At 45.9% G+C, this 12,500-nt stretch overlaps 1 protein-coding gene across 3 annotated transcripts in view; it reads left to right on the top strand.

Annotated features, from left to right (window-relative positions):
- The window catches only part of ryr2a (ryanodine receptor 2a (cardiac)), a gene marked incomplete at its 5' end in the record, with an annotated part of 84,316 nt that overhangs the window by 36,709 nt on the left and 35,107 nt on the right, over positions 1–12,500 (top strand). For 2 of the 3 annotated variants that reach the window (XM_084040447.1, XM_084040445.1), the window contains 26 exons: positions 138–379; positions 1,162–1,354; positions 1,695–1,899; positions 2,132–2,236; positions 2,749–2,852; positions 3,603–3,686; positions 3,787–3,946; positions 4,050–4,197; positions 4,307–4,410; positions 4,487–4,591; positions 4,676–4,850; positions 5,114–5,322; positions 5,428–5,598; positions 5,725–5,870; positions 5,985–6,099; positions 6,208–6,368; positions 6,604–6,763; positions 6,998–7,084; positions 7,398–7,529; positions 7,968–8,062; positions 9,027–9,202; positions 9,587–10,227; positions 10,732–10,932; positions 11,422–11,527; positions 11,638–11,781; positions 12,016–12,143. In XM_084040447.1, the coding sequence (XP_083896573.1) occupies positions 138–379; positions 1,162–1,354; positions 1,695–1,899; positions 2,132–2,236; positions 2,749–2,852; positions 3,603–3,686; positions 3,787–3,946; positions 4,050–4,197; positions 4,307–4,410; positions 4,487–4,591; positions 4,676–4,850; positions 5,114–5,322; positions 5,428–5,598; positions 5,725–5,870; positions 5,985–6,099; positions 6,208–6,368; positions 6,604–6,763; positions 6,998–7,084; positions 7,398–7,529; positions 7,968–8,062; positions 9,027–9,202; positions 9,587–10,227; positions 10,732–10,932; positions 11,422–11,527; positions 11,638–11,781; positions 12,016–12,143 (4,297 nt within the window). The remainder of the gene's footprint in view (positions 1–137; positions 380–1,161; positions 1,355–1,694; positions 1,900–2,131; positions 2,237–2,748; positions 2,853–3,602; positions 3,687–3,786; positions 3,947–4,049; positions 4,198–4,306; positions 4,411–4,486; positions 4,592–4,675; positions 4,851–5,113; positions 5,323–5,427; positions 5,599–5,724; positions 5,871–5,984; positions 6,100–6,207; positions 6,369–6,603; positions 6,764–6,997; positions 7,085–7,397; positions 7,530–7,967; positions 8,063–9,026; positions 9,203–9,586; positions 10,228–10,731; positions 10,933–11,421; positions 11,528–11,637; positions 11,782–12,015; positions 12,144–12,500) is intronic. The other variant, XM_084040446.1, reaches the window with a different exon arrangement.

Raw genomic sequence — 12,500 nt, 5'->3', positions numbered from 1 at the left:
CACACACACACACACACACACACACACACACACACGCACACACGCACGCACACACACACACACACACACACACACACACACACACACACTCACACACACGCTGGAAGGTCATGTTCTGATGGATTTCTTCGTTCCAGTATGCGTCCCAACATCTTCCTGGGAGTCAGCGACGGCTCGGCTCAGTACAGGAAGTGGTACTACGAGCTGATCGTGGATCAGGCGCTGCCGTTCGTCACAGCGGAGGCTTCCCACCTCAGGGTGGGCTGGGCCAACACCAGCGGGTACGCCCCGTACCCCAGCGGGGGCGAAGGCTGGGGCGGCAACGGGGTCGGGGATGACCTCTACTCCTACGGCTTCGATGGACTCCATCTCTGGTCAGGTGTGTGTGTTTGTCCTTGCTACAAATAGTACAGACAGTCATGTTGTGTTATTTCAACGACCAATGACAGCAGGGAGGGTGAGTTTAAAGTCTCTTTGTTCCTGATCAGGTCTGTTCACAAATAAATCCAATTTAAACCCACAAAGAAAAAATTCTTAACTTAAATTTAAACTTTATTCATTCATTCAGCACCTTTTGTACAAAATTGCAATACAATGTGTTTAACAATACATTGAAAAAATGATATCTAATATATTATAATTCATGGAAGCAGATCGGAGTCAGTTCGGGTCTCTACCTCTCTTCTTACAGCGTGGACATGCATACAGGAGTGAGAGTGCGTTACTATGGTTACGGTCTTGATGCATACTTGGTTTTCATACCATATATAACAATATAGTCGCAACAGCTCTGCATGATGTCAATGTGGTGCTACAGGGACACGTGTGTGTGTGTGTGTGTGTGTGTGTGTGTGTGTGTGTGTGTGTGTGTGTGTGTGTGTGTGTGTGTGTGTGTGTGTGAGTGTGTGTGTGAGTGTGTGTGTGTGTGTTTAAACCAGGGATGGCTGCTACTACACTATGTAAATAAGATGTGTACATCTTTATGCATAGCCATAATTTACTACGACTCCGCTACACATTTAAAATAACAATACCATGAAAGGCATCCTCTGAATAAGTGTGATGTTTTTACACCGACAGATGATGACTATGAAGTCTGATTGTTCCAGATGGCAGATTAAAATATTCAGATGCTCACATGTCGTCCCGCCCTCCCTGCAGGCTGCATCGCGCGGACCGTCAGCTCGCCCAATCAGCATCTCCTGAGAGCGGAGGACGTGGTGAGCTGCTGCCTGGACCTCAGCGTGCCCAGCATCTCCTTCAGGATCAACGGCCAGCCGGTCCAGGGCATGTTTGAGAACTTCAACACCGACGGCCTCTTCTTCCCCGTGGCCAGCTTCTCTGCAGGAGTCAAGTCAGTGGAATATCAATGTCGTTATTATTGTCTAATTATTGAAACTTGAGCATCAAACAACATGAGGGAATGTCAAAGTTTCAAAAAGTCAAAAAATGACGAGAGAAAGCTGCATTTCTGTCATATTTCATGAGTTACTATATGTAGTATTAATCATCCATAGCCTCACCGGATGGTGTTTTCCTGTATTTACAGTAGAATGACAATATTTCATACTATTTTGAATATATTCTGTATTGTATTTGTAGAATACTTTGGAGTTAAGGTTCATTATCACATTATTAGAGTAATACAATTCTTATTAAATAATTATTAATAATAATAATTCCTCCTCCTGCAGGGTCCGGTTCCTCCTCGGCGGTCGTCACGGTGAGTTTAAGTTCCTCCCCCCTCCGGGTTACGCCCCCTGCTACGAGGCCGTGTTGCCCCGGGAGAAGCTGAAGCTGGAGGCCAGTCAGGACCAGACCGCAGCCCGGGACCTGCTGGGACCCACCATCACCTTGAGCCAGGCAGCGTTCACCCCGACCCCTGTGGACACCAGCCAGGTACAGACCAGCTGTCAGATCAGTGTGCTGTATTAGATATCTAATATATAAATATATAAAATCTCACAGAGGACAGGATATAATGAAACAATGAAGTAATAAATCTGTAAATATTCCCTCACTATTATATTGCATCCTGCTTTAATAGGTCATTATTATTTAATTAATGTGTGTGTGTGTGTGTGTGTGTGTGTGTGTGTGTGTGTGTGTGTGTGTGTGTCTGTGTGTGTAGATCGTGCTGCCTCCTCACCTGGAGAGGATCAGGGAGAAGCTGGCGGAGAACATCCATGAACTGTGGGTGATGAATAAGATTGAACTGGGCTGGACCTACGGAGCCGTGAGTACCGACGACCCGTCTCAGTGGAATCCATCCCATAATAATAAGAATAATCTGAGCTGCTCCAATCACACATCAACCATCGCTCTTTCACTCACTATATTATTTCTGTATAGTTTTATCAGACGTGGTCGTAAATCTTCAGGAAGGAAGTTAAAAATGATTTAATTGAAAATGTTATCTTAGTAGATAAATCGTTTCTCTCTGAAAAACGGTAAAATATCACAATATATGCAGGACATAAAAATGTTTCTTAAATCCTGATAATATCGTATCGTAATAGGCATGAAATCGAATTTCATTTTATTAATTTATTATTGGTGTCCCATAATCCTCCATGTCCTGAGATCAAAGGTTGCCAAGCAACAGGCTCCCTCACTGTCCTAACTGTCCCTACGTCATGAAAACACTCATCCATACGCTTATTATAACAATTTCACACGAATGTCTAACAAACTGAAGAAGACAATGAGCTGCATGTCGACTGATTCCAGTTTTCTTGTGTGTTTCAGGTGCGAGACGATAACAAGCGGCAGCATCCCTGTCTGGTGGAGTTCTCCAAGCTTCCTGAGCAGGAGCGGAGCTACAACCTCCAGATGTCTCTGGAGACTCTCAAGTAATGCATCCCATTCCTCGTTGAGATGGAATATTTATACTTATATCACACCATAGAGTAACGCTGCTTCCACACGAACACGTTGGACTTCCAGGTTTATGGATTTTATGATGGCAGATGTGTGATAGATCATGATTTTCAGAATCTAAACTACTAATAATGACGGAGAGATCTGTTCATAGATCTGTATATAAGTCAGTGTGGGTTATATCCCCTGATTTATACCTCTAAAGCTGTTATAAGGGATGTACTTGGATCTGACTCTGTGTCAGTTAATTACAACGTGACAGTGATCCACAGTAAAACACCTCATGCACATGCACTGTATAAGAAAGGGCTTTTTATACAGTCGTGTCTCAGAACATCATCAATGTGGTCGTTCTTACAATAATAATCATAATGAATCATGTATTAATCAAAGAGCCTCATAGTCACATCAGAAGCTGCATAAACTGTCACCAGAATTTTAATTCCTCACGTTTGTCCTGATAATTAATGATAATTCATAAAATGTATGTGGAGATTTTTGTTTAAAGTACTCAAAGACACATTTAACATTATTGGACAAAAAAACGATACTCTTCTGCATCGTTTGTAAAAAAAAAATAGTGTACAACAATGTGTATTTCTTTCCCTTCGTCCAGAGTGATGAAGACAAACTGAACTCCAGGGTTTTAAGTGGGATCTGGGTGAGGACATCATGTTTGTGAAAACTAAATGAATTCCTTGAATCTTGTGTTTTGGCCACAGGACTCTGCTGGCCTTGGGTTGCCACGTCGGCCTGGCGGACGAACACGCTGTGGAGAAAGTGAAGAGCATGAAACTGTCCCAGACGTGAGTCACCTGAACCGTATAATAAGAGCATATGGATGCTGATGTTGAGATGAGGAGAGCAGCAGCCGGCTAACCACCCAGTGACTCTGTGTCCGTGCAGCTATGAGTTGTCCGGCGGGTATAAACCTGCTCCTCTGGACCTGAACCACATCAAACTAACCTCCACGCAGGACGCCATGGTGGACAAACTGGCTGAGAACGCACACAACGTCTGGGCAAGAGACCGCATCCGCCAGGGCTGGACCTACGGCATCCAACAGGTAGGAGCATCATCATAATAATACTAATAATAATAATAAGATGTTGGCGTATGTTCCTGTAAAGTATCCGGTTATTTCCTGTTTCATTCTCCGTCTCTCTCAGGACGTGAAGAACCGTAGGAACCCTCGTCTGGTCCCCTACGTTCTGCTGGATGAGAGAACCAAGAAGTCCAACAAAGACAGTTTAAGAGAAGCCGTCAGAACTCTCCTGGGATATGGCTACAACCTGGAAGCTCCTGACCAGGACCATGGTATGCTTTTAGGAATACTTGTATGTTTTGTGTAGTCACTTTTTGGGAGGGGGGGATTGCTAACAAATGATGCTTATTGTTTTCATGATGTGCTTTTCTTCTCATCCAGCAGCTCAGGCCGACCCCAACAACGTCTCCGCCGAGAGGTTTCGCATCTTCAGAGCAGAGAAAACGTACTGTGTGAATGCAGGGAAGTGGTACTTTGAGCTGGAGGTAAGAAGACATATTATAACATGAACTACTAGTGAAAATGTACTTGTTACTCACCTGGTTCCTGCTTGTCCTCCAGGTGTTAACAGCCGGAGAGATGAGGGTGGGCTGGGCCAGACCAGGATGCCTCCCAGACCAGGAGCTGGGGTCCGATGACCAGGCTTTTGTCTTCGATGGATTCAAGGTGGCTGGATTCAGTTTTCTTTTTTTAATTATTGTCCAGATTAGTCATAAAGGAGGCAAGATTTCATGTTTTCAATGTGCTCAGGTCCAGCGCTGGCACCAGGGGAACGAGCACTTTGGGCGGGCCTGGCAGACGGGGGACGTGGTGGGCTGCATGGTGGACCTGAACGAACACACCATGATGTTCACGCTGAACGGAGAGGTGCTGCTGGACGACTCCGGGTCCGAGCTGGCCTTCAAGGACTTCGAAGTCGGTGAAGGTCAGTACCGCGTTGTTGACAACACGGGCAACTTTGATCAACTTTGGATGGACAACAAGAGACGGAATCTTCTTCTGGATCTAGAATAAAACAAGAGATAATCAACATAAAATTTATATCATGACAGCCATCAGAACGGATGTTGTGGAACCAGAAATCGTTAATCAGTGCTTGAAATCAGAAGAAATTGCTTACATTTCTAGATTGAGTGGTCCATAAAAAGCTGCCTGTGTTGATGATGTCATCTTGGTATTTGACTTCAGGTTTCATCCCCGTGTCCAGTCTGGGCGTGTGTCAGGTGGGCAGGATGAACTTCGGTAAAGACGTCAGCACGCTCAAGTACTTCACCATCTGCGGCCTGCAGGAAGGCTACGAACCGTTCGCCGTCAACATGAACCGGGACGTCACCATGTGGCTCAGCAAGAGGCTGCCTCAGTTCGTCCCCGTCCCCCCAAACCACCAGCACATGGAGGTGAGGAGGGGGGTGGTCTCCTGTGATCCAGATCCACGTAGCTACAACCTGATGAAGGTTTCTGTGAGAACTTTAAATCACACTGATTTTTGCCTCCTTGTTCAGGTGACGAGGATAGATGGGACGGTGGAGTCGTGTCCTTGCCTGAAGGTCACCCAGAGGTCATTTGGCTCACAGAACAGCTACACTGACATCACCTTCTACAGGTTGAGCATGCCCATCGAGTGTTCAGAGTCCTTCTGCAGACCCAACGACAGCCTCTTCTCACCAAAGAGGGTAACAGTATCTATCTATCTATCTATCTGTCTGTCTGTCTGTCTGTCTGTCTGTCTGTCTGTCTGTCTGTCTGTCCATCCATCTGACTGAGGATATGCGTGGTGCGTTCACTGTCCGTCCGTCCAGGAGCTGGAGGACTTTGAGACGGTGTCGGACTTCGAGGTCCTGATGAAGTCTTCACATGGTCACAACGGTCCCAACGGACCCGAGAGAGACGAGTTCAACAACCACAAAGATTATAACCAGGAGAAGCCGTCCAAGCTCCGGCAGCGGTACGCAATCCGCTTCCTCGTGTTGTCGAAGAATTAAACAAAAAGGCAAAAAAAACCCCCAAAAGAAACGCTCATGTTAATATGATTATTATATTCTAAACCTTCTGATCTCAGCTTCACGTTGAAGAGGAACAAGCCAGACAACAGCTGCCCGTCGTCTGCTCGTCTCTCGGAGGAGGTGATGGCCGATGACCGGGACGAGTATGAATTCCTCACGCAGGCCTCAACTGTGAGAGGATCCACCAAATACACCAAACACTAAATGTGTCTCTGATGACGTTGGATCAATAAGTAGAGCAGTGAGATGCAGGAGAACTGACTTCCTGTTTCTGTGCAGCACTACTACTCGGTGCGGATCTTCCCGGGTCAGGAGCCCAGCAGCGTTTGGGTCGGCTGGGTGACGTCCGACTTCCATCAGTACGACCCCGGATTTGAGCTGCACAACGTCCGCACCGTCACCGTTACCCTGGGAGACGAGAAGGGCAAAGTTCACGAGAGGTGAGTCGGGCTGCGGCCTCCAGATACGATCTAACAGGATCATTTCTCTGTGACTTCCTGTAGAAGCCGGTAAACTCCAACGAGCCTTATGGTTGTATACTAAAAAGCCAAAATGGCCGACTTCCTTTCCTTCCTTTTCCGGGTCAAAGTGCATTTCAAAATAAAAGGGGCCAGGGTCGGGAATTAATGTGTGTGTGTGTGTGTGTGTGTGTGTGTGTGTGTGTGTGTTCTCCAGTATAAAGCGCAGTAACTGCTACATGGTGTGGGCCGGGGAGAGCAGCAGTCCGGGTCAGGGGAGGAACAACAACGGCTTAGAGATCGGCTGTCTGGTCGACACGACCAACGGACTTCTGACGTTCACGTCCAACGGAAAAGAACTCAGCACGTACTACCAGGTAAATATGTCAAATACATAATAATAAGGTGTTACAGGCGAGGGAATGATCCGTTCACCTGCTCCCTTCGTCTTCTCCTATACTGTTCATATTCATTCATATCCATTCATACTCTTCAGCTTCCAATAATGATTCACAGGAGCATTTTTCAGAATAAAATATTTTCTTCCTTACAATAAATTGTGGTTTCAGTAGGACTTCAGTAAGTAGCTCAGCCCTCTCTTGTGTCTGTAGGTGGAGCCCAGTACGAAGCTGTTCCCGGCGGTCTTCGCCAAGGCCACCAGCCCCAATGTCTTCCAGTTTGAACTCGGGCGTATTAAGGTGTGAAGGACACACACACACACACACACACACACACACACACACACACACACACACACACACACACACACACACACACACACACACACACACACACAGTCATCCATACAACTTCAAAATCAAAATCATCAAAATAAAGTAACCTAAAGTAAACCCCAAACAAATAAACCTGCATTTCCCGTTGCTGCTTCAAAATAAAAGCCTTCCAGTGGTTCAGAGGTGGAGATATGTTATTAAATTATTAAATCATCCTGTTACATTGTACTCTTTAGGAGTTTTGCAGGTGGAATTAAAATGTTTGTGTTGTTTCCAGAATGTGATGCCTCTGTCGGCCGGTCTGTTTAAGAGCGAGAGGAAGAACCCGGTTCCTCAGTGTCCTCCACGGCTGCATGTCCAGTTCCTCACTCCTGTGTTATGGAGTCGGGTTCCCAACCACTTCCTCAAGGTACAAATATTACGTTATTACCGTGTACCACAGTATTTAAAAATCCAGATTGTATGATACCATCATAAATGTGATGCCATCTGTTGTTGCCTTAAAAAGCTTATAGTTTATAGTCAGAATGCCGGTTTAATATTGTACATTGTGTTTATTTTCTGTTGGCTTGATGAAGTTTATTGCCACGTTATAATCAGATTACATCATCTACTCCGTTCAGCCCGCAGTGTGTGTGGTCAAGAGACCGAGAAAGAGCGATGGAGGGAATATTAAATTAGAAGTAACATTAGAGCTGTGAGTGCAGCAGTGAAGTGTTAAAGTGGGCTGGCCTGACATACACCATCATTAACTGTATACCCCGTGGAAATGACAGGAAGGGATGAAAACACCAGAGATGCTGCTGCCTGTGACGTTACCGTAGTAACACATATTTTGCTTTTTCAGGTGTCGGGATCCAGAGTGAACGACAGACACGGCTGGCAGGTCCAGTGTAACGACCCTCTGCAGTTCATGTCTCTGCACATACCTGAGGAGAACAGGTGTGCACACACACACACACACACACACACACACACACACACACACTGTGGCACCATGCTGGCCCATCACAGCTATAAAGCCCCTCCCCCTTTTGGGCTCAGTGCCTTCATTAAACACTCTATCTGTAATAAAGAGTGCCAAAATGAATAAGACACAACCTGGAGGCAACTTCCAGTTCTGAAAAGTGAAGCCAAAGTAGAAGTGCCTTAAACTTGCATTATCTCTGCTGGCCACCAGGGGGCGACTCCTCTCTGGTTGTATAGAAGTCTATGAGAAAATGGTCCTACTTCTCTCTGCTGGCCACCAGGGGGCTACTCCTCTCTGGTTGTATAGAAGTCTATGAGAAAATGGTCCTACTTCTCTCTGCTGGCCACCAGGTGGCGACTCCTCTCTGGTTGTATAGAAGTCTATGAGAAAATGGTCCTACTTCTCTCTGCTGGCCACCAGGGGGCTACTCCTCTCTGGTTGTATAGAAGTCTATGAGAAAATGGTCCTACTTCTCTCTGCTGGCCACCAGGGGGCGACTCCTCTCTGGTTGTATAGAAGTCTATGAGAAAATGGTCCTACTTCTCTCTGCTGGCCACCAGGGGGCGACTCCTCTCTGGTTGTATAGAAGTCTATGAGAAAATGGTCCTACTTCTCTCTGCTGGCCACCAGGGGGCGACTCCTCTCTGGTTGTATAGAAGTCTATGAGAAAATGGTCCTACTTCTCTCTTGATGTATTATCTCAGTAAACATTATAAACATGAGTTTATGGTCTCAATCTCTAGTTTCAAGTCTTCTTCAATCCAGCATGATGTTCATTTAGTACATTATGGTCCATTTAGAGTCCACCAGACCAGAAAGCAGGGGATGCTTTAGGGGGCGGGGCTTCCTTGTGATTGACAGCTTGCTACCAATACATTTGGCTTCCTCCAACGTGTTTGAGTCTCCGTCCTCATGCGGCATCTGTGTGTTTTCCAGGTCGGTGGATGTCCTGGAGCTGTCGGAGCAGAGGGACTTATTAAAGTTTCACTACCATACCCTCAGACTGTATTCAGCAATCTGCGCTCTGGGAAACAACCGGGTGGCTCACGCTCTCTGCTCCCACGTAGACGAGGCTCAGCTCCTGCAGGCCATCGAGAACAAGTACATGCCAGGTAACACAGTGCAGGTAGACTAGAAGGTATCAGAGCCGGTCTCTGAATCAGGTCCAGGTCGTAGTCATAGCCTAAAGCACAAGTTGATGTCATGTAATAGACCTAGAAGAAGTACATGCTCAATAGTCTTCTCTATATTAAGAATTAAATTGAGATTTCTGATACTTAAGGAGAGATGTGGGACGACATGAAACGCTGATGCTTTAATGGATGAAATGTTGTGGAGGTTGATCCACAAAAGTATCATCAAACACTCCAAATATAGTTGTATTTTCCATTATTGTGATATTCCTGCACAAGTTGTACCAAATTCTACAGGTACAGATGATCCAGAAGAAAACATGGTGATAATAATGTGATAATAATGTCCTTGTCCCCCTGCAGGCCTGCTTCGTACCGGCTACTACGACCTCCTCATCGACATCCACCTGAGCAGCTACACCACGGCTCGCCTCATGATGAACAACGAGTACATCGTCCCCATGACGGACGAGACCAAGAGCATCACGCTGTTCCCAGACGAGAAGAAGAAGCACGGCCTGCCGGGCATCGGCCTCAGCACCTCCCTGAGACCCAGAATGCACTTCTCCTCGCCGAGCTTCGTCTGCGGGCCCGGACCGCAGTATCGCAGCGGCGGCAGCAACGGGTCGGCGGACTGCTTCCAGCACAGCCCCGAGTTCCCCTTAGACGTGCTGAAGACCAAGACCATCGAGATGCTGACGGAGGCGGTGCGGGAGGGCAGCATGCACGTGAGGGATCCGGTCGGAGGCAGCACCGAGTTCCTCTTCGTCCCCCTCATCAAGCTCTTCTACACCCTCCTCATCATGGGGGTGTTCCGGAGCGGAGACCTGAAGAACATCCTCCGGCTGATCGAGCCGGCGGTGTTCTCCGAGGGGGGGGAGGGGCAGGAGGACTCGCAGGCGGAGCCGGAGGTGGTGAAGGAGGTGGAGGCGGAGGAGGGAGGGAGGAGCGTGCCCAAAGAAGGGCTGCTGCAGATGAAGCTGCCCGAACCCGTGAAGCTCCAGGTGACTCGGTTTAACATGCAATTATATGTGTGTTTATGTCAGATTACAGGTTTTAACGTGTTTTATTTCAGCGCAAACAGGGCGGAGGAACACAGGATTGATTATTTGAACTGTCTGTAGTACTTGTACTAGTACTAGTACAAGTTTTAAATCAAGTACTTCAGTAAATCCACTGATTCTCCAGTACAGGGAACCAGTTGCTGTGAAATATAGTGATTCACTTATTCTGTGTGTCCTTTTTAGGATTAATTATCTGGTTACATACGGTGTCAAAAATATTGACAAATCAAAAAAAAAAACTTGTTTTATCAATAAAAAAATAATATTTAGGTGAAGCCCTATTTGTAATTAAGACTTTTACAGGTACAACAGAGTCAATATTGGTCATTTGTAAACAGCGATCATTTATTTTTGTTCACTAAACTACTTATTTATTTATTTCCATTGGCTTTAAATTATTAATTTATTTGATTTATTTGATTTGATTATTATTATTATTCTTAGATGTGCCACGTGCTGCAGTACCTGTGCGACTGCCAGGTGCGTCATCGCATCGAGGCGGTCGTCGCCTTCTCTGACGACTTCGTGGCCGGTCTCCAAGACAACCAGCGCTTCCGCTACAACGAGGTGATGCTGGCGCTCAACATGTCGGCGGCGCTCACGGCCAAGAAGACCAAAGAGTTCAGATCGCCTCCACAGGAGCAGGTAGGACACCCCCGAAGAAGAAGAGTCGCCATGACGTCATGATGACGAGTAACGAGATTCAACGGCTGAGAGAAATCCTGATTTCTTTTCTACAATCTCAATTTCTACAAATCATAAAAAAGAGAGATCTATAAATTTATGATCATTTTATTCAAGATTATTTGACATTTTTCACTAAATATGATGTGAAATATTTCTGGATTTAAAAAATACTACTACTCATTTTTCAAATGCATTGATCCTTTATTTATGCAGGGATTTATGATCCCATTTAAGATTATTTGATAGTTTTTCATCAAAATATTTGTTTCCAGAATGTTTTTCTGCCGTTTTAAGATTTTAAAGCATATTTTGATGATTATCTGGATACAAATATTGTCAATCATAATTATTTTGGATGCTTTCAGGACCTGTTTTGTGCAAATTATAATTGATAATTGATAATGGAGACCCGGGCACCCCAGTCAGACCTGCTTGTGTTTCCTGCAGATCAACATGCTGCTGAACTTTAAGGATGAGAAGCAGGACTGTCCCTGTCCTGAGTACATCCGAGAGCTGCTGCTGGACTTCCACGAGGACCTGATGAGACACTGTGGTAAACCGCCCAATCAGCTGCACCTCCACCATGATAGGATCCGTGTGCTGCATCTCCATCAGCTGCACACACCCGTTATGTACCGTGCGGTGATTTGTGCGTCCGCTCAGGTATCGAGCTGGACGAGGAGCGAGGCGTCGACGGGGACAGCGACTTCACCATCCGGGGCCGACTCCAGTCGCTGGTGGAGAAGGTGGCCTACCTGAAGAAGAAGATGGCCAACCTGCCGAAGGAGAAGCAGGACCGCAAACCCAGTAAGTTTGAAACGCAGGTGATCTCGGAAATCTTCATTAAATAAACTGTTTACAGAATATTCTAAAACAGGTCAAACTTGATGGCTATCTTGGAATGAGAGTTCCAAATGATATTTGAGGAGGTTTGATGCCGTTTTACAAGTATATGTTTTGTGTGTGTGTGTGTGTGTGTGTGTGTGTGTGTGTGTGTGTGTGTGTGTCTGTGTGTGTGTCTGTGTGTGTGTGTGTGTGCAGGTACGTTACAGCAGCTGATCTCAGACACGATGGTCCGCTGGGCTCAGGAGTCCGTGATCGAGGATCCGGAGCTGGTCCGGGCCATGTTTGTCCTGCTGCACCGCCAGTACGACGGCATTGGAGGACAGGTGTGTGTGTGTGTGTGTGTGTGTGTGTGTGTGTGTGTGTGTGTGTGTGTGTGTGTGTGTGTGTGTGTGCGTGCACTTCTTTTCATGGCAAACAAAACAGTTTAAACAGTCAACATCAATTATATTTGTATTGGTAATATTAAAATGTAATTTAAAAACAGGTTTTTCTCACAACAATCAGTTATTTTGGTAAGTAAAGAAGGAGATTTAATAAGCAGCAGGTTTTGAAATACAGGGTCGCCCATAAAGTTGGAATAATTAGTTTAATGCATGATTTAATTATTTAATTTCACCTGGACACATAACGTAAGTCAGTGCACCTGGTTTAAAAGTGATTCATGTTGCATTTAATAGGAA

The sequence above is a fragment of the Eutrigla gurnardus genome (assembly GCF_963514095.1).
Source record: "Eutrigla gurnardus genome assembly, chromosome: 22".
NCBI lineage: Eukaryota > Metazoa > Chordata > Actinopteri > Perciformes > Triglidae > Eutrigla > Eutrigla gurnardus.
This window is presented reverse-complemented; position numbering and strand designations above follow the sequence as displayed.